Below are 22301 nucleotides of genomic sequence, written 5' to 3'. Positions count from 1 at the left end.
CTAGAAAGCTATGAGCATGAAACAAAGAATTTGAAGTCTGACTATTGTAATACTGGTTCTGTTTCCATGAACTGGGATGAAAATAAGGTTGGTTTAATGAAGATCCCAGGAAATTTTGGCAAATTTTAGGCTAAAGGGCTATTGTGACAATGGTAAGGGCATAATAGGCCAAAAATGGTACAAATGCCACCAAAATATCTATAGATATTAACCCTCTGGGGTCAAGAGCTTCGTCAACGAAGCTCGGCAGGTTTAGAATGAGTAGGTCATGTATTTAGATAAATACCTTCATGAGTTTTTTTTTTTTAAATCATACAAGCATGATAGGGCGGCACGGTGGTGTAGTGGTTAGCGCTGTCGCCTCACAACAAGAAGGTTCAAGCCCCGTGGCTGGCAAAGGCCTTTCTGTGCAGAGTTTGCATGTTCTCCCCGTGTCCGCGTGGGTTTCCTCCGGGTGCTCCGGTTTCCCCCACAGTCCAAAGACATGCAGGTTAGGTTAACTGGTGACTCTAAATTGACCGTAGGTGTGAATGTGAGTGTGAATGGTTGTCTGTGTCTATGTGTCAGCCCTGTGATGAATGACCTGGTGACTTGTCCAGGGTGTATCCTGCCTTTCGCCCATAGTCAGCTGGGATAGGCTCCAGCTTGCCTGCGACCCTGTAGAATAGGATAAAGCGGCTAGAGATAATGAGATGAGATGAGACAAGCATGATAAACATATTGACAGAAACTTTATACTTTACACTTTCCTGTGTGCCCACTGCCAAATAATATAATAGTTTTTAAATTACCTAAATTAGATGAAACATAAAACTTGTCATGGCGGCACGGTGGTGTAGTGGTTAGCACTGTCGCCTCACAGCAAGAAGGTCCGGGTTCAAGCCCCGTGGCCGGCGAGGGCCTTTCTGTGCAGAGTTTGCATGTTCTCCCCGTGTCCGCGTGGGTTTCCTCCGGGTGCTCCGGTTTCCCCCACAGTCCAAAGACATGCAGGGTAGGTTAACTGGTGACTCTAAATTGGCCGTAGGTGTGAATGTGAGTGTGAATGGTTGTCTGTGTCTATGTGTCAGCCCTGTGATGACCTGGCGACTTGTCCAGGGTGTACCCCGCCTTTCGCCCGTAGTCAGCTGGGATAGGCTCCAGCTTGCCTGCGACCCTGTAGAAGGATAAAGCGGCTAGAGATAATGAGATGAGATGAGATAATGAGATGAGATAAAACTTGTCACCTTACTCAGTCACACCGGAGTCGGAGCACTGAGAGCCCACATTCATAAAAAACTATTCACATGGTAATGGTATGATAATCACTTTCACACTTTCGCTTTCGATTGGTTTCTCTTTTGCGGTGGGAATGCCCACTGTAAACAGGATAAAATCTGTCAGCCATAGTTTAGGCTGTTTGGAGGTAAAACTTGTTGCGAGATGGCAAGCGGATTTTATGTGCTTTGGATGATTCAGGACAGCGATTCAATTCAATCTTGAGAACTGCAACCCTGATGATGAGCAGTACCTTTTTTTTTTTACTTCAACTCGATCCAGCTGAAGATCAACTCGAGTAAGTGTAAATATTTCTTCTATTTCTTATGAGCAGATCAGTTGTTATGCATGTGCTGTAGTGTATACACAGGAAAACAACAGAGCGATTTTTCTAGAGTTAAAAGTATTTTCCTCAAAATAGTTAATTTTGCTCTATTTTGAGTTTAAAGAGTAAAATTTGAGTTGGAGTGGGAGCAAAATTACAGAATAATTGTTTAACAGAGTAACAGAGTTGGTTGTGGCTCTGAACTGGGTAAAATAGTACAAGAGTTAATTTGAAAACACACTAAATAGAGTCAAATACCAAAATAAAGTCAAATACAAGATAAATGAAGGTGCTGTAAAAAGCAGTTTTAGAACTGTGTTGGAATTTGTGAAAAAACATGACCTTACCCATTGTGGCGTGACCTGATGGGATTAAGCAATGGCAGTAGGAGGGGTTTTCACTCTTCTCATTGAATGGAATGAAATTTTTTTTTACTCTTCTCATTGAATACCCCTCCCACTGCCAACCTTTTATCCGAAAACAGTAGGAGATAAATTTTTTGATGGCCAGTTAATTGTCCAAATCAACAGAACAGATTTAAGTTTTTGTGCTTGATCCATTCCTAAGACTGAACAGAATCACCTCAAGTGATCAAAACGGTTCGACACAATGGATAAGGTCATGTTTTTTCACACATTCCAACAGAGTTCTAAAACTGCTTTTTACAACATCTTCATTTATCTGTTATTTTTTTAAGTACAATCATGACATACATACTACAGAGATATTATTGGAGCTGAACTTGTGCTGAATACAGAAAAGTCATATGACTTTGAAAGTACTGCTTAGATTTGTTGAAACTGACAACAAAATCAGAGCATGCCAACATCATTAGAGTGCCAGAAAATACCCTCAGACCCCAGAGGGTCTGATCACCATCACTGGCACCTGTAGGTTGGGTAGTGAGCATGGATCATCACTGGTTTGTTATTCGGGACAGATGCTGAGTTTTAACCTTTGTTTAAAAGACAAACATATTAGCCTGTATGAAGCTATAAACCATTACAGCAACCGAGGTATGTTTACATTATCATGGTGAGATGAGGATGAAAAAGCTTTTGGAGTGTCCCTTAATGCCAGCAGCTGATCGATGTGGGGTTCGTGTTCCCTGTATGAAGGCTGCTCTTGCCAAAGCGGCCGTTATAACAGCACGATGGCTCGGTTTTCTCTGAGATAAAGACGGCGACCTGCGAGCTTTATTTTCTTTCGTAGCCAGACTTTATTATTGGAGGCAAGTCTGCTGTAATCTATACAGCTTTAAATCCACATTCCACAGAGCATGCAAGATCAAGCTGAGACAGCCTTTTATTTGTCTGAATGGCTGTACAGAGAGGAATGGAAGCTGATTTGGAAGCGAGGCTCATAAAAAAAAAAATCCAGTTGTGTGTGTCGTAAATGGTAGACTGAGACGGACAAATTGGTAAAACATACATGGACAGGTGTGTCTACCATTAATGAGACATAAACATACACCAACCTGTAATTAAACACGTTGTAAAAATTTACCACTCAACACTAATGCACTAGGTATCCCAAGCACGTGCATGGAAATGCAGGAATGCTAATGTGCTCTTTCTCTCGGTCACACACACACACACACACACACACACACACACACTCAGTTTATTGTCAAAGTAATTGCTTTTGACGCTCACATGGCAAGCTGTGATGAGAAATTTGTTCGCAGTAACAACAACAACGAAAAAAATAAATGTAGACTGTTTTTTCCATATTTGGGTAGCAGCTCCAGCCGCTACGCATGCTACGCATCAACCTCGCACCTAATCATATGAGGACATTATACTGGTATTCAGTGATGTCATACAGCTGTGTCCACTGTTTCTTTATATGATGTGTGAGGACTTTTAAAGCGCTCTTATTATTATATACTGTATAAACACGCACACTCTGAGCTGCTAGCTATTAAATTAGGCTAGCTAGTAAACTGGCAACCCCTACGTGTGAACATGTGTTACTTCATGAATCGTAGAACGGCTTGGCTACTCGATCACATACGACACAAAAACACAAAACAATTCAATAAAGAGCAAGCATCGTTTACGCAAGGAATAAAACACAATGGAGGATAACGTTATTGGAAAATAATAGATAATGAACAGCATATTTCATCGATTATGATTATTATTATTATTATTATTATTATTCCTCATTTATCACAGCAAGGTCTTAATTTTATCTGTTTATAGTTTCATTTAATGTCAATTATCCTGAAACATTTTTCACTTATGTTATAGTAGCTATAAATGCTCGGTCCTTCACCAGATTCTCATAATTATACAAAAAAACAAACAAACCGTAGCTTGTCATGTTAGCAAGAAAATGTAAAAATGGTCTAGCAGAAAATTTAAGGTGATAAGACTGGAAACTTCTACCGACAATGCACAATAAACATCTCTTCAATATTTAATCAATATTGATTATTAAATAATTTTTTTTAAATTTATTTCTTCATAAATCATACGGAGTATCTGATCAGATAAAAGCAAGTTAACAGTTAGTAGAGAAATGATAACGATCACATTAAGTACTGCAGTCTGAGCTGCCGTTCTAGAAAATGCCATTAATCAACACCTTCTGACCAATCGGAAATGAGGATTGTTAATGTATTGCGAAGAAGATATCCTAATATACAGTTGTGGTCAGAAGTTTACATACAGTAACATGAATGTCATCTTGGATATGAATGTCATGGCAATATTTGGGCTTTCAGTAATTTCTTTGAACTGTTCTTTTTCTCTGGCAGAATGTATAGCATACAACTTTAATAAAAAAAAAAACACTAAAATTTGGTGCACAAATTTTAATTTTCTTTGGGTTTTCTGAAATCAACACAGGGTCAAAATTATACATACAGGGTCAAAAAATGTACATATGTTCACTTAGATTATTAATTCAGAGGTGCTGAAACTTCCAAAATGTCTCTCATCTTGCCAAGGCTGAGGTCTCTTAACTTCCTGTTAATGATCATGATGGACTACAGCTGGTAGCTTCCTCTGTGCCTTCATAAAAAGGGTTTGTTTACAGCACTCATTGGATTGACCAACACACAATACAATGGGAAAGTCCAAGGCGCTCAGTGCAGATCTGAGAAAGAGGATCGCAGATGTACACAACTCCAGAATGTCTCTTGGAGCCATTTCTAAACAACTGCAAATTCCAAGATCAGTTCAAACAATTGTATCCAAGTTATTGTGAGGTGTAGTCACTTTGCCAAGCCACTTTGCTTCAAGAAAACCCAAACTGTCACCCTCAGCTGAAAGGAAATTGGTTTGGATGGTCAGGAACAACCTGGGAACCGCCATGGCACAGCCCTGCCATGAACTGGAAGCTGATGGATCACTTTCTACAGTTCAGATCACCATTGACTATTGCCCCTTTTCCACCAAAGCAGTTCCAGGGCTGGTTCGGGGCCAGTGCTTAGTTTGGAACCGGGTTTTCTGTTTCCACTGACAAAGAACTGGCTCTGGGGCCAGAAAAACCGGTTCCAGGCTAGCACCAACTCTTTGCTGGGCCAGAGGAAAGAACCGCTTATGTCAGCGGGGGGGCGGAGTTGTTAAGACCAACAACAATAACAAGACTGCGAAAAAGCGCCATTTTTAAGTGACAAGAAGCAGCAGCTGTACAAACGCGAAGTCATCCATTATTATTATTATTGTTGTTGTTGCTGCTGCTGCTGCTGCTTCCGTGTTGTTTTTGCTTCGATATTCGCGCCAAGGTTTAAGCAAACGTAGCGATGTAACTGACGTATACAGCGACGTAATGACGTATACAGCGACGTAATGACGTGGCACCACGAGCGATGGAAAAGCAAACTGGTTCTCAGCTGGCTCGCAAGTTGAACGAGTTGTGAACCAGCACCAGCACTGGCTCCGAACCAGCCCTGGAACTGATTTGGTGGAAAAGGGGTATAAGAGGCTGCTATCCAAGAAATAACCCCCTGCTCCAAAATTGACACCTTCAAGCTTAACTAAACTTTGAAGCTGACCATACGGACAAAGAGGAAGCCTTCTGGAGGATAGCTATATGGTCAGATGAGACAAAGATTGAGTTGTTTGGTCACAATGACCACCATCTACAGAGGAACACTACCAGCTGGTGGTGGTGTTAGGATCATCATGCTTTGGGGCTGTTTTACTGCCAGTGGAACTGATTCATTGCACAAAGTGGATGGAATATTGAAGGAGGAGGACTAGCTCAGAATTCTTCAGCATAAACCATCAGAAACTTGAACATGACTTGGGACTTGGGAGTTACAACAGGACAATGAACCCAAACACACATCAGAGCTGGTTGTGGAGGATAAAGCAGGCTAACATTAAGCTTAAAGTAGGTCCTGACTTCAACCCTATTGAAAACATATGGACCGTGCTTAAAAGTCGAGTCCATGCCAAGGAAATAAATAAATAAATAAATAAATAATAGAACTCTACCAATTCTACCATGAAGAGTCATGAAATATCCAATCAGAATTCTGCCAGAAGCTTATTCATGGTGAACAAAAATGTTTGGTCAAGGTGAATCTTGTGAAGCGGCATTTTGCCCAAATATTAGGTGTGCTGTATGTATATTTTTGACCATGTATGTATAATTTTGACCCTGTGTTGATTTCAGAAAACCTAAAGAAAATTAAAACTTTGCACCAAATTTGTGTTTTTTTTTAATTAAAGATGTATGCTGTGCAATCATTCTGCCACAAAAAAAGAACAGTTCAAAGAAATTACTGAAATCATTGCCATGACATTCATATCCAAAATGACATTCATGTCACTGTATGTAAACTTCTGACCACAACTGTACCTGTAAAGTAAATTGGTGGATTTTTGTCACTCACCAGCCTGGTTGGTGGTGACGGTGACCGAGGCGGCCTGATCAGGCCCAGGGCTCTGCGGCGACACGCCATTTACAGCCCACACCTGGAAGGTGTAGTTCGTGTGTGCCTGCAGCTCGTTGATTGAGACGCGCGTGGTCCGTAAGCTGAGCTGCTGCGGCTTGTAATGGACACCAACGCCACACGGCTCACACCGCTGTCCGTCCGGCCCGCACCGTTTACACACGACATTGTAAGTAAGATCCTGTCTTCCGCCAGAAAACGCCGGCGCCGACCACTCCAGGTTCACTGATGTCTCGTTGACATTGGAGATGAGGTGCTGTGGGGCGGATGGTGGTTCTGATGGAGCAAAGTGAGCATCCGATTAGATTATAGGAAATGCATCTCACGTTCGCATCATAGAGAGAAATGAAGCGTGTTACAAAAACATGAAGACAAAATCTGCATCCACTTCCCAGTCGTAGTTAGAGGCTCATTACGAGTTGCCAAAATGGCATTAAAGGATCCAAAGCATGCCATGGATTTATCAGTAACTTTATGATGTCTAATGTGCATCATTTAGCCATTTTTTTTCCCACATCATCAAACCCAGAGTGAGCATTCAGTATATTATATCTTAAAAAATAAATAAAATGGCAAATTAGATTTGGAAATGCTCCACTATTGTAGAACAATATAGTATGCGATATTTTAACATTTCTAGTGTAATCATCATCAACGATCCAGAGAGCTCTTAACAAAAAAAAAAAAAAAGCATAATTTTTTGGACATGGAACAATGAGTGGTGATCAAAGTTACTGCATATTTGCACATGTAGGTCAGTGTTTATTCAGCACTGGGAAAATGAGAGAGAGGAAGAAATGAGCACACAAACCCACACAATCCCATGCCCTTTTTTTTGCATGTGTGTATTTCTATAAAACGGGCGCTGCTGAATTTAGGCATAATTACGTTCATGACAAGCCGTTGCCGCAGGCATTCCCCTCTGTTTGCTCTGTGTGTGTGTTTGTGTTTAAGAGAGATCATGAGATGTTCATCTCTATAACTGAGTGGGTGGTTGATAGGAATCTTATTAATACTAATTGCTTTGCCCTTGTGTGTGTGTTTGTGTCCTGTTTAGACCACACACACACACACACACACACATGGTTGAAACGAAGCTCTCGCACAAATAAATGTCACAGGCATGAAGCACGCTCTGAGCCCTTGCCAAAACTCAACAAACTCTCCACAAACAGATATTCCACAAAGGGCAGTTTTTCTTCATCTTTTTTTTTTTTTCACAGCGTGTAAAACCATTTCCCCAAACACCCTATGGATGTTACGACATGCTAGCTGAGCTTACAGAAAACACAACGACGCTTTGTAAATAGAGTTAGCTATTGTACCAGAGCACTCCTTCTGTGCATAGAATTATATTACTGCCTGCAAATGTTGTGGAAAACGAGAGACTACTCTTTTCAAACTGCCTTCGAAATGAAAGAACTGTTCCTTAGCTAGCAATGCAAATGCTAAATAGGACAACAAGCTCATTTTTATTATTATTATAATTTTTTAAAAAATTCAAATAACATTCACAGCTCTCAACCAGTGCGGTCCAAGAGAAAGGAAGGGAATGATATATAAAATCATTTTCACATGTATCTAGCCTACGAATCAGTAGACCAGCTAGCTAACTTATTTATATAACCTATAGAGCAGCGGCTACAATTATCGACACCCTGTGGAATTAAGTGACATTTACAACTGTTATGGATCGATCTTTTGTAACATTGTTGAAGTAGACGAAGCACTTTAAAAAAATAAAAGTGCTGTGATTTATAATAATATTTTCTGATTCATAACAGAATGGAATGTTTATAGAGTATTTGGAATCCTATTGAAATAAATAGAAATATGGCCCTTTTCCACTACCCTTTTTCAGCTCACTTCAGCTCACTTCAGCCCGACACGGCTCGCGTTTCGACTACCAAAAACCAGCACGACTCAGCTCGTTTCAGCCCTGCTTAGCCCCTAAAACTCGCACCGTTTTGGAGTGGGGCTGAAGCGAGCCAAGCCGTGCCGACTGAGGTTGGGGGCGTGAGCAGACACTCCCCTGTGCACTGATTGGTGAGGAGGCGTGTCCTCACATGCCCACACACGCCCCGCGAGCGCGCTGGGATCTGTAAACACCGCAAACCCGGAAGAAGAATAATTACGAATTACGAGAATTTCTGAAGCCTTATGCGCCTCGCCTCATCTATACGCTCTTGCCAGTATCTGTTGGCGTTGTCGGTGACAACAAGCCACAGCACCAAGACCAGCAACACTAACGACTCCATGTCCTCCATGTTTATTGTTTACTATCCGGGTCGTGAGACTACCGCTTAAAAGATCACTGAATCAGTGACATACAGAGCATCGTGGACGAGTTCGCGGAGCGCAAGGCTCGTCGTATGCCCTTCAAATAATGCGCGCAGTAGGCTATTGATGTTTTATTATGTACAGTATGTCGCCTAATGTTTTTTTGTTTGAGTTACATGTTCGTTTGAAGGACTTAATGTACAAAATAACATAGTTGCACCCCGTAGTGTTGAAATTGGTAAACACAGTGCATTCAGTGAGGTTTGCACCGCCCTCCTTTTATTTCTGACTCTTCCTGTCACCACTCTGAGCGCTCATTCGTATGCCCTTCAAATAATGCGCGCAGTAGGCTATTGATGTTTTATTATGAGCCATGTACAGTATGTCGCCTAATGTTTTTTTGTTTCTGAGTTACATGTTCGTTTGAAGGACTTAATGTACAAAATAACATAGTTGCACCCCGTAGTGTTGAAATTGGTAAACACAGTGCATTCAGTGAGGTTTGCACCGCCCTCCTTTTATTTCTGACTCTTCCTGTCACCACTCTGAGCGCTCATTCGTATGCCCTTCAAATAATGCGCGCAGTAGGCTATTGATGTTTTATTATGAGCCATGTACAGTATCCTAATGTTTTTTGTTTCTGAGTTACATGTTCGTTTGAAGGACTTGATGTACTAAATAACATAGTTGCACCCGGTAGTGTTGAAATTGGTAAACACCGCAGCTGCGGACATTTTGTAGCCTAAAATGATGTTATGATCAGCTTTAATAAAGGGCCCGGTCATTTGCCCCGCCCCCGGCCCGGCTCTGACTTGTTCCGCCACTGTCACTGATGTCACTGTTTGCGCTGCTTAACGACATCACGTGACGTCCACCCACTTTCGCTAACTCCACCCAATGTGTCCACCCACTTCCAGCCAGCACGGTTCAGCGCGGTTGTAGTCGAAATGCAACTCCAACAGCCCCGCTCAGCTCGACTCAGCACGGCACGGCTCAGCCGCGTTTGTAGTGGAAAAGCGGCATTAGACCAGAATTAAATTCCTAGCATATAAAAAAATTACAGGCTTAAAATATTCAAATTTTTCTAGTCATTCATTTTTTTTTTTTTTTTGCAGTTTGTTGTAAAGATCTACCACATATTACAATATCAGTAAACATTTTATATTTTGGTTCAAGGAATGACATGTGACCTTTGACCAGGATTTTCATGTGGTTACAATGTCAACTGCCTGTAGACATTTATTGGGAAACTACAAAACTAGAAATTTATACAAACAACAAGGAATGATTAACAAAATGCAATCCGCGGACTTCTGCTACAACTCGGAGCTGTGTCACATTCAGAAGTTTGCTGTTGACACAGCCATCGTTGGGTGTAACTTTGCTGTGTGGTGCAACAGGAACCATCTGCAGCTCAACACCTCGAAGACCAAGGAGCTGGTCATTGACTTTGGGAGATCCAGACCAAGGTCACGACCAGTTCTGATCGAGGAAGTCGAGGTGGAGGCTGTGGATTCCTACAAGTACCTCGGGCTGTGACTGGACAGCAAGCTGGACTGGACTTGCAACACCAAACACTTATACAGGAAGGGACAGAGCAGGCTATACTTCCTTAGGAGGCTGTGGTCCTTTAACATCTGCAGGAAACTCCTGTGGATGTTCTATCAGTCTGTGGTCGCCAGTGTCCTGTTTTACACCGTGGTGTGCTGGGGGCGCAGCACATCCAAGAAGGGACACATCCAGGCTGGACAAACTGATCAGGTGGGCCGGCTCTGTGGCCGGCATGAAGCCGGACTCTCTGGTGATGGTGGCAGAGAAGAAGTCTATGGACAAACTATTGAACATCATGGACGATGCCAGTCACCCTCTGCACACCGTTATCAGCAACCAGCGGAGCCTGTTCAGTGACAGAATGCTCCTTCCCAAGTGCAGGACTAACAGACTCAAAAAATCCTTTGTCCCTCACGCCATCAGACTGTACAACTCCTCTCTGGGGGGAAGGAGGGGTAACAGGAGGACAGAGGACGGGAAGGAGCAGTAGCCTAGCCTAACAATAAGCAATACTGGACAATGTGTAATACAATGTGCAATATAAAGTGCAATATCTCTCCTGCCGCCCCCCCCTTTCTCCCCCCTGCTTTTTAATTTTTTTTATTTTTCCTCCCCCCTCCCTCCCTCTTCCTCTCTTCCCCATATCTTATTCTTTTTATATTTGTATATGTAAATACTTAATTTATTTTACTTTATCTAGAAGTTTTCCTCTATTTCTTTCCTCTATTTATGTGTAATGATGCTGCTGGAATCTTAATTTCCCTGAGGGAACCCTCCCAAAGGGATCAATAAAGTTTTATCTAATCTAATCTAATCTAATCTAATCTAATCTAATCTAATCTAATCTAATCTAATCTAATCTAATCTACGAAAATACTTAGAAAGTGGGTAGAAAATGGAACAAAAAGATTTTCATTTACGTAAGCACCGACACTGATATATTTATATAAAAGATATTTTGTACTAAATGTAAGTGTGGCAGCGGGGGCGTGGTCAAGCGCCGGCCTGTGACAGGAGGGCGGAGTCAGGGAAGGTAAGTGGCAGAATCACTACACCTGTCATTAATTAATGTTTGTGTGTCTTCCCAGTGACCGCGCCCTATTTAAGGAGAGAGAGCGAGAGCAGAGGGAGCTCTCTCCACACCTAGACGGCTGATGTGTGTGCGCGCGTGTCTGAGTGTGTGGCTGGGAGAGTGTGAAAAGCTACAAATAAAAAGAGTTTTGAGAACTCAGTTCTGTCCTGCCGTCCTTCTGTGCTCCACCCACTTACACAAACTGTCACAGTGGTGCTGAAACCCGGGAATGAGCACAGATTAGAACAGCTCCATGGAGTCCTCCACCTTCGCCGACCTGATCCACGCCCTCACCACGGCCCAACAGAGCCAGCACCAGGCACTGCTCACCCTCCGAAAGGAGCAAGAACAACGGTTCGAGGCCCTGGTGCTAAGATTAGTGTATATATATGTATGTATGTGCTGTATATGTATTCCTAATATACACTGCAGCTACTTTGTAATTTCGTCTTTCTTGAAACTTTATTTAACTGGTATTATTAGTCAGTCTGGCTGATCGAGGGTGGACCGAGTGCTTCAATGGAGATAGACAGCAGCCGATTAAGCTGCATTTCAATGCTATAAGGTGTGAGAAAGGTTTAGTATAATGGGATCGATCCTCTTTATCCGTCTCTCTCATTACGACTCTGTTTTTCAAGTCAAACAAAAAGACAGTGGATGGAATAAGCAGAAGATGAGGGTTTAAAAGGCATGATTAGCAAAGGCACTTTCAGAGGACAGCCTAGGATATTTAGATTAATTTATTTCAGCTCACACACACTGATAACATCTGTCTCTCCTCGAGAGATTACTGCATCTTTCGACACGTTACAGCTCTTTAGCTTCTGTTTATCATGTATGTGTGTGTGTGTTTTGAAGTCATAGCAAGTTACCTGCAGGTGCTCTGGTTTAATGCGCCTCACACTCGCATACATTATACACACACATTCTTGTACTTCTATCATTATGGGGACTCATTGACAGAATACATTCCCTAGCCCTTTACCCGAACCTTAACCATTACAAATAAATGCCTAACCCTAACATGAACGTAATTCTAACCTGAACCCTAAAACTAAGCCCATGTTTACATTAGACCGTATCAGCGGATCATCAGATTAACGTTTTTAAAACGATTAGTGTGCACACAGCAACACCAATACACGATTTGCGTGCACACAGCAACACCAATACACGGATACGCTCGGCTCCGCAGGCATCCTGCGCTCCAAATCACTCCGCCCTGAACAGCGAGTGCCCTCTGGAGGGTGCGCACTCCGGCCTTGCGCAGCTCACAGAGCATGCGAGTGAAGTGCACAAGCTGTGATTCGGGACTGAGCCGCTGTGTGTGTGATTCCAGCGCACATCACTTACCACTTGCAAGTGGAAGGATGGCAAGCCTAAAGACAATCATAACTACACAATGGGCAGTATTTGCATCAGTATTTGCAGTATTTTCATACTTTTATATGCTTTAATGAAAGGTGATATAAGGCGGAAGTCCGCGCCGTTTTTCAGCAGTCGCATCACATGACCAACGCCAGTGAATCAGGAAGGTGGATGTCACAGTGACGTTGTCCAATGAGACGCCAGCTAGAGCTCAGCACAGCGTATCCGCGTATTCTGAATGTTTACACAGCACCGGATCAGACACGATCTGGATTGAATACGTGGACGCTGGCGGATTCCCGTTTCCCGGCGTTTCCAGGCGGTTTAATGTAAACGGACAGTGCATCCGTGAAGAAAACGAGACAGATACGGTCTAATGTAAACGTAGCCTAAGTCTTCACCCTCAAACAGCCCTTTGAAGAAGTGAGGACCAGCCAAAATGTCCTTACTGTTGGTTGAAAAAAAAAAAACCTGCACACATGTTCTGGTCCTCAATATGTAGCAAGTACACACAAACAAACTTGATTTTACATGCATTATATGATAATGGTCGTGGGATTTGAAGTTGATTGCCAGGTGTTTGAGAGAGAGAGAGAGAGAGAGTGTGTGAGAAACAAGCAGGAGGCTATCAACAGGTTGCACATACTAAACTAGTGCAGAGTCTGAAAGTCTGAGTTCACTACCAATTAATGTTTCAATCCAAACAAAAAAAAGCATTTTTTTGCTAATACGATGCAAATCAAAAGATGTTCATTATTAGCAGTGACGATAACACTGAAGTAGTATGCCCTATTCATTAGTTAATTAGCTAATTAGCCACACTGAAGATCCAAAAAATGAGATGGTAATGAATATTTAATAAGTAAGGAATGTTATCACATTATCAACATTATTTTCCTCAAAATGTTGGCAATTCTTGCTAATATTGCTCCAAGCTTTTTTTTTTTTTGCAAGTTAAGACATTAAATGAAGCAGCAGGCTGTATTTGGTTTGAGTTTGACATCTGTGCTGGAGGGGACAATATGAAAGATGGTATTCATCAAAAATCCTTTGAAATAATGCATGCTAGAACAATCCATGGCGCAAACAGTGTGCACTGTTTGACAGAATTTTAAACCCTTTTATACCTTGATGATTCAGGTAAAAGGATATAAATGGTATACATACGGGTACAAGGCATGGATGCGGGGTCCGTCTCGGATCGGAAGTATCCTTTGTCACACATACATGACGTGGAGCCTTCGCGCACCGAGTAGCTGTGAGGAGGACATTTGGCGCAGCCGGAGTCACTGGCCAACGCTCTGTAGTAGCCAATCTTACAGGCTGGAGTGAGAACAAAAAAAAGAGAGAGAAAGAGAGATTAGCATAAATTATTTTGCATTGATCCAGCTCTATTAACAGGATATTTTATTATATTACAACTTGCAAGTGTGTGTGTGTGTGTGTGTGTGTGTGAGTTTATGTAGTTGCCAGGTCAGCCTTACAGAATGGGGTTGTACTAGAAAAATAAGGAATGTGTTTCAATGAGAGAGAACTCCATGGTTTTATGACACTCTCATTAACAGAGGAAGCGATAGCGCAGGAATGTGCTGTGCCATTCATCCTAATACACTCGCTACACGCACACGCACGCACACGTGTACACGCTCACACCAAATGACAGTGCAATAGAATCCTCTCTTGTTATTCATATGTACTTTATCTTTTGGGTGTCCCTTTTTTTAACAACAAAGACACACCATGTTTACAACATCATTTATCAAGTGACAAAGAATTTATCCTTAAATCATTCACAAGAGCGTTTACACAAGAAATGTGGCATTCACAAAAGTGCAGCTTGTTTCGGGAAAACATTCGTATCCAAGGAGACTGTGTAAATTTACGTATCAGCTTCGACTCACGGTACAAGTTAATGATGAATCAGTCTGCTGCAGATGTCTATAAAGATTATTTAGCCAAGTTTAAAAAGCTTATTTATTTAAGCAAAGGCATATAAGACCAGCCATTCAATTAGAACAAAAGTAATGGCATCCTGCCAAAGAACTAAGAGTTGGCGTATGTCTATGGTAGCTGAATCGCTGCAGTGGCCAAGCTGCATTACTGGAGTGTAACAAAATGTTGGTGATTTGAGCTCTCTGGGAGCTTTGCCTTGTATGGCAACATGTCAAAATCAACATTCTGCAGAACCAGCAGAAAATCAGCTTTCCAGGGGGGAAATTATTAGCCAACAAAAATATTTACCATATATACACTACCGTTCAAAAGTTTGGGGTCACTTTGAAATTTCCTTATTTTTGAAAGAAAAGCACTGTTATTTTCAATGAAGATCACTTTAAACTAATCAGAAATACACTCTATAGACCCCCTTCACATGACATCACCGCGCCGCGAGATTTTGTTAGGCGCCATATTGGAAGACCAAGTACATGCACTCACAATATAAAACAAAGTACGAGCGAGAGTAAAGTGACATGATGGCTGATAATTCTGGTTATGTGAGTACATTACCAGCTGCAGAAAGGGCACGGTATGTGGAGAAACTGGCTGTGATTGATGGGTTTGACCCATATGATAAGACTCGCGGCAAGGGAGAATGGAAACATAAGGAGGACCAGACACCAATTCTGCCATCTGTTTGCTACCCAGACATTGTAAACTATTTGTTGTTTACACCCAGTGCCTACACTCAGTGTTCGAACTATGCCGATATTTTCAGGGGGTCCCTTTTTTTCCCTGGGGGGGGGCACTTGCGCTTGTCTCGGAGCGCGGATCTCCAAACACATGAGAAGCTTTGCGCTTGTCTCGGAGCGCGGATCTCCAAACACATGAGAAGCCTATCTTACGCACATATCACGCGGACTCCACACCTCCACACACGCATCGTGTCTGAAGTCATAACTCATCAGGGGAAATCGTGTCCGCATTGGCATGTTCAAAAAACAACCTCGCGTCAACAATGATACCACACGCAAGAAAAAAAAAACAGTCAGGCTACTCAACAACCAACCTGGCAGCAGCGAGCAAGCCCCAAACCATCCTAAATTATTATTATTATTAAATTGTAGAAGTCTGGGAGGCTTGCTCCTCATACAGTTAGCAACTTGGGGCCAATTTAGCATGTTTTAAATCTGAATTTCTTGCGTTTGCTTACCTCAAAGTGTCCGCAGATCATGCACAGACTTATCCATTATATCCACAGTTTTTTGCCAAGTCTCACACAGGTTTCTTTCAAGTCTACTGTTGGGCCAATAAATCATAAATAAAACAGCTTAGATTTGTTTGTTTAAGTCGTTTGCCACTCCACTTTATTCTTGTGGGTTCACATACCGCTGCCGTTATTTCCCCCTAATCACGAGTTTGTTGGTCTTCCAAAATGGCGCAGGGTCTGTTTACTTCCGGTTTCGGGTGACGTCAGTGAAAGGGGTCTATACATTGCTAATGTAGTAAATGACTATTCTAGCTGCAAATGTCTGGTTTTTGGTGCAATATCTACATAGGTGTATAGAGGCCCATTTCCAGCAACTAAGGCTACGTTTACATTAGACTGTATCTGTCTCGTTTTCTTCGTGGATGCACTGTCCGTTTACATTAAACCGCCTGGAAACGCCGGGAAACGGGAATCCGCCAGCGTCCACGTATTCAATCCAGATCGTGTCAGCTCCGGTGCTGTGTAAACATTCAGAATACGCGGCTACGCTGTGCTGAGCTCTAGCTGGCGTCGTCATTGGACAACGTCACTGTGACATCCACCTTCCTGATTCGCTGGCGTTGGTCATGTGACGCGACTGCTGAAAAACGGCGCGGACTTCCGCCTTGTATCACCTTTCATTAAAGAGTATAAAAGTATGAAAATACTGCAAATACTGATGCAAATACTGCCCACTGTGTAGTTATGATTGTCTTTAGGCTTGCCATCCTTCCACTTGCAAGTGGTAAGTGATGTGCGCTGGGATCACACACACACAGCGGCTCAGTCCCGAATCACAGCTTGTTCACTTCACTCGCGTACTCTGTGAGCTGCGCAAGGCCGGAGTGCGCACCCTCCAGAGGGCACTCGCTGTTCAGGGCGGAGTGATTTGGAGCGCAGGATGCCTGCGGAGCCGAGCGTATCCGTGTATTGGTATTGCTGTGTGCACGCAAATCGTGTATTGGTGTTGCTGTGTGCACACTAATCGTTTTAAAAACGTTAATCTGATGATCCGCTGATATGGTCTAATGTAAACATGGGCTATCACTCCAGTGTTCTAATGGTACAATGTGTTTGCTCATTGCCTCAGAAGGCTAATGGATGATTAGAAAACCCTTGTACAATCATGTTAGCACAGCTGAGAACAATTTAGCTCTTTAGAGAAGCTATAAAACTGACCTTCCTTTGAGCAGATTGAGTTTCTGGAGCATCACATTTGTGGGGTCGATTAAATGCTCAGAATGGCCAGAAAAATGTCTTGACTATATTTTCTATTCATTTTACAACTTATGGTGGTAAATAAAAGTGTGACTTTTCATGGAAAACACAAAATTGTCTGGGTGACCCCAAACTTTTGAACGGTAGTGTATATATATATACATTTCCCCTTTACTTGTATACTTCACTATCATCATCTAACACTGTCTCCGCCTGTGGCAGATTGCACACTAATATGAGAAATCTCCTTCCATAGTTTCCTGTGATGTGTAACTTTGTTAAAGTGCATATCACGGGTAAATTCAGGAGCAAGATCAATGTAATTCTCCTATTTTATATTAAACTTTCGTCAAATATCTGTAATATTCTGCATTCTCTGCAATTTTTTTTACCTTGCGCAATACCAGAAAAATTCAGTTTAAATCAAGCCATTTGAGGCGAATTGGTCCACCTCTGAAAAAACTTGGCATTTGAATTTCCCGGCAAACATTGATTTTTGTGACATCATCTGCAGGACGCCTCCCTCTGAATCCTATGTCAGCGGTGGTTTGTTTATGAGGAAACGACCTGGTGGTTTTCTGCAAATTTCTTCAACGTTATCGCGTAATTATTAAAATGGTTAACAGATGTATCGTAGGAGGGTGTAGCAATACCAATCTTGATGGGATTAGTACTCATCATTTTCCAAAAGACCGGACAATGAGAGAGAAATGGGAGCGCTTGGGCTACACAGGCTGTGCACTTAAACCGTGCAAAGCTCGCGCAACCTGCTCGCGCTTCCGCAGATAACGTCACGAATCTGGCTCCAGACTCCCTTGGGATTTTTCCAGACGCGTTTTTTTTTTTTTTTCTGCTGTAGACAGATGGCTTGTGCAAATTTACCCTTCTGGATGAGTGTGTAAAGGGACATACTTTCATATAAAAAAAACCACGAAATTGGTCCAGAATATGCACTTTAAGGTCGTTGATATTGAGACCAGACCATTGGTATATATTGTCTTGCCAACGCTTTCTCAATCTTCCTCTGTTCCATTTGCCTTCCATCATGCCTTCGACACACATCTTAGCAAGTCCTCTTTTTGCCCGTTTTACATAGCCAAAGAGTTTGAACGTTTTGCTCTTGATTACATTCATTATGGGAGTTGCTTCAAGAAGATCCTCAATTTTGATGTGGTCTGTTAACCTGTGGTTTGTCATGAACCTCAAAATATGGTTTTGAAAGGTCTCTATTTTTCTACATAGGTTTCTCATCCAGTTTACACATTCTAGTCCATAAAGGACAACTGGTAAAATGTATATGTTGTGGGCAGTGGCTAGACTTTGCTTTGGCTGGTTTAGAATGGAGAAGTATGGCACCTCCCTCTCTCCAGTAGCCTGGGTGTACACCTTGGGCAAGTGTTAGTCCACCCTTGCCCCCCTCATGCCAGGGTAACGGCCTAAGTTTGTACATCCTTCAGTGGACCTGTATTGTCAACACGACGACTCCTCCGGCACTCGGCAGTAGTTCTGGCAATAAGGCATTGTTATGTCATCTGGGTAGTGAGGGCCCATTAGCCCAGTAAGGCAACCTCCTAGTGCTAGTGACATGAACAAAACACTACTTGGGTTGGAGAGCCCATTAGCCCTGCAAGGCTATCTTGTAGTGATGGTGTCACAAATAAAAACACCCTCTTCCAATTTGCCCTAAGCCAGCATGGAAGAGTAGGCTGATGAAACTAATATACTTCACTAACAGCCTGTTAATTCTTCAGCTTTTCTACATTCTTTTTTTTTTAACGTGGGAATCCCTCCACAAGACAACTGCTTCAACAAGTTTCTATTAATCTCTCTTTCTTCCCTGTCCAACTGTCTCCTTTTAATCATGCAAAAGTGATGGTGCCCCAGGGAGCCGGATTAACACCTCTCCACCTTTCCCTGTCTTCCATCTCTACAGCGCAATCCATCCATCACTGTCTGCCCGGGGGCCAATCAGCCGCTACATCAAGTGCGGTCAGGGACTAAAAGAGATGAACAAGTTTTTCTGTCATCCTCTGAAATGAACATGGCAAAAGAATAGCAGGGGATGGAGGGAGAAGTAGAGATAGGAAGCTCAGGATCGTGACCTTTAGAAGACCTTTTGTGGTCATGTATTGAAAAATTTAAAAAATAGGGGAGATGGAGAGTCCATCTGATGAGCTTGGGATCTTTTGAAGAGAAACTGAAGGAAAGAGTTAATTGGAGGATCTGCGAAGGAAGATTAGGTGATGGTGGAGTGTGTTCAGTGAGGATGAGGGTACGTGTGTGTGTGTGTTAAACATTAGGAATTTCCAGATTGTCAGGCCAGTGAAGTCCACCACCAGCAAGAAATGGTTCATTCATATCAATTGTGAAAGTTTATCCAGTGAGCACCAACTGTCCAGAGACAGCTATGGAATTTCAGTATTGAGCCAGCGTGGCTTGACTTCAAACTGAACCAAGAATGGATTTCATTAATCCTTTTTTTTTGTTGTTGGTCTTGGACTACACCTCAAAACGTGACGTTAACGTCATATACAGTATATCAAAGTCCCTTTTTTTCTCGTTTCGGTCAGGCACCACCTGAACTAATGGTCACATCATCAGCTTTTCTTTGGCTAATCAGACACAAGGTATGCCACCATTCTTGCAGGAGCAGTTGGGGGTTAGGTACCTTGCTCAAGGGCACTTCAGCCAGTCCTGCTGGTCCAGGGAATCAAACCAGTGGCCTTTTTGTTCCAAAGCTGCTTCTCGAACCATTAGGCCATGGCTTCCCCTAAGTCCCTCCCATGCCATTAGGCCATGGCTTCAAAGTCCCTCCCATGCCAGAACCTAGTCTTCCCAGGCAGTCTCCCATCCCAGTACTAACCAGGCCCTCAAGACGTATTGGGCGGTACCAATCTCTCTTTCTATAGACCCTTTTCAGTCACGTGACCTTCGTAAACGCGACCACCATTTTGGACATATAGCGGACTTCGGCTCGAATTGGTTTGAATGCAAGGAAGGCGACAAACGGAGAACATACAAGAAAAAGGAGCGAGATGCAGAAAATACCTTCGCTATCCAGCGACGTAGGGCATTTACAGGGCGAGCAGAGGGAGAAATAACAACAGTAACGACACATTAGCAATGCCGTACAGAAATAACGGTTTATGGCACAGACCCTTTCGGTTCTCGCTCATCTAGCTGCTACAATGACTGCTTAGACTGCAACAATAATACCTAACACACATTTAAGTATCCGTCGTAAAGACGTGAAACTCGTCGAGTGACGAGTGTGTTCATTGATAAGCTAACACAATCTAAAAGTAGACATACCATCACACTGCCCTAGCACTGTGTACAGTTTACCTTCTACGGTTTGTGCACTCACTATTTGCCATTACTTTCTCCAACCGTTGTGACAGATTACAGGGAACGGCCTGGATTTAAGAGACAAATACATATTCCTTTTGTTTTGAACACTTATTTGTAGGCAGTGCTTAATTTGTAAAGTGGGAGGTCCCGGAGCGCAGAGGATGAGCGGCTCCGATGCGGAAAAAAAGAGGGGGGGAGGGGAGCGTGGCGCTGCGCTTCTGGGCATGTTTTGTAATAACACTGCAAATTGAGTTCATCTGCAGATATTTTGTGGATGTCGTTTCATGAGAGAAATCACCAACAAGACAGATATCAAAATCAGACATTAACACTAAATAAACTTGCATTTTTTAATTTAATTATTTGGGGTTTTTTATTGTTACATAGTCAAAAGAGGTGTCGGATCACCGGATCCAGTGTAAATAGCTGCCGGAGCCAACGGCCGAGGTTCCGGAGCGCGCTCCGGCTTGCTCCCCCTCAAATTAAGCGCTGTTTGTAGGACACTGCCTCTGATCTGTCCTACAGTCTACCAACAGCAAAGGAACACAACGCTAGCTAATGTCGTTAGCTAATAGCTACTACAGAAGAACAGAGGTTACAATGGGTTATTTTAACCTATTTGGTTACACACTCGCCGCCACAGAATGTTAACAGCAATGTAATGCCTTTTCTGGCTAATTTTATTCGTCTTACCTCCAACAAAGTGGTCACTACACAAGCGCTGGTATGCTGAGGGCTGCCAATCTTTCCTGTTTATGGCCGCTATCCATCTTCTCCGTCGGGATCCGATAAAATGATAAACCTTGCCTTGTTTGTTGATGGTTACTACATCCAGGTGCACAACAATATAGTGGCATGATGGAAGTCTTGCTGAAAATAAACACTTTCTTTGCTGCCGTTCCTCAATGCTGGCTCTGGTAAACTACTGGTAGTACATGTCCAAAATGGCGGCCGCGTTTGTCGTGACGTCACGTGAAAAGGGTCTATAGGCTTCCGCCTCTCACCTATTACATAGCTAGGGTTACAGTGGGGGGTGTCAGTCCTCTGGCAGCTGTGAGAGTTTGACACCCTACTCACATCTATATTGTGGTGTGCCTCACCAGATTGCAGTAGGTACCATTTTTATGATGGTCTTTGGTATGACCCAACCACGAGTAGAACTCACAATTTCTTGGTCGAGAGGCAGACACACTAACCATTTGCGGTATTAGACAGTAGATACACAAACATATTTTGCCATCTTTTCTACATCTTGAATTCCATGTCAAAACTTCAAATTCTCGATGTCTAATTAACGTAGACAAACCATATTGTTCTCTTTGAATTCATTTTATAGCAGCTGTGTGTTTGCCTCGCGGTTCCCATCCCTACATCTTCATCCAATCACACTTCCCCCAACCATGTTCTCCTCAAATCTCCAACCTCAACTCTTGGGAAGTGCTGATCTCTCCATTCATTTCCTAATGGAGGTGTAATTAACAGGCAATGGCTCATTACTCAGGGGTCAGCAGTCCTCTTCTCCTCACTCATAAAAGAGAGCATGAGAGAGAGAGTTCAGCAAGAAAGAAAAGGCTTCAACATGACTTTTATGGGGTTTAAGCTTTCACCTGGTCGCATGTTAGTCCACCATCAGAGCATGAGACAAGTGTGTTGGGGGAACAGAAGTAGTCTGGGATAGTGTAACATTCTTAAAACTGAGGGAAAAAATCCAAATCATTTAAAGTACTTCATTCCTCACTAAAAGAAGTTTGAGCTGTGGTTTTTGTTCCTCAGAGCTCACATT

The 22301-nt window shown here is 42.7% G+C and overlaps 1 protein-coding gene across 3 annotated transcripts in view; it reads right to left on the bottom strand.

Annotated features, from left to right (window-relative positions):
* Nucleotides 1-22301, bottom strand: part of epha4a (eph receptor A4a) — a 70103-nt gene that overhangs the window by 24985 nt on the left and 22817 nt on the right. For all 3 annotated transcript variants that reach the window (XM_060929721.1, XM_060929730.1, XM_060929740.1), the window contains exons 4-5: nt 13930-14085; nt 6432-6767 (exon numbers count right to left, since the gene is read on the bottom strand). In XM_060929721.1, coding sequence (XP_060785704.1) covers nt 6432-6767; nt 13930-14085 — 492 coding nt within the window. The remainder of the gene's footprint in view (nt 1-6431; nt 6768-13929; nt 14086-22301) is intronic.

This window comes from Neoarius graeffei, chromosome 1 (assembly GCF_027579695.1).
Source record: "Neoarius graeffei isolate fNeoGra1 chromosome 1, fNeoGra1.pri, whole genome shotgun sequence".
In the NCBI taxonomy this organism is placed as follows: domain Eukaryota; kingdom Metazoa; phylum Chordata; class Actinopteri; order Siluriformes; family Ariidae; genus Neoarius; species Neoarius graeffei.
The sequence above is the reverse complement of the archived record's forward strand: the minus strand, read 5'-3'. Positions and strand labels throughout refer to the sequence as shown.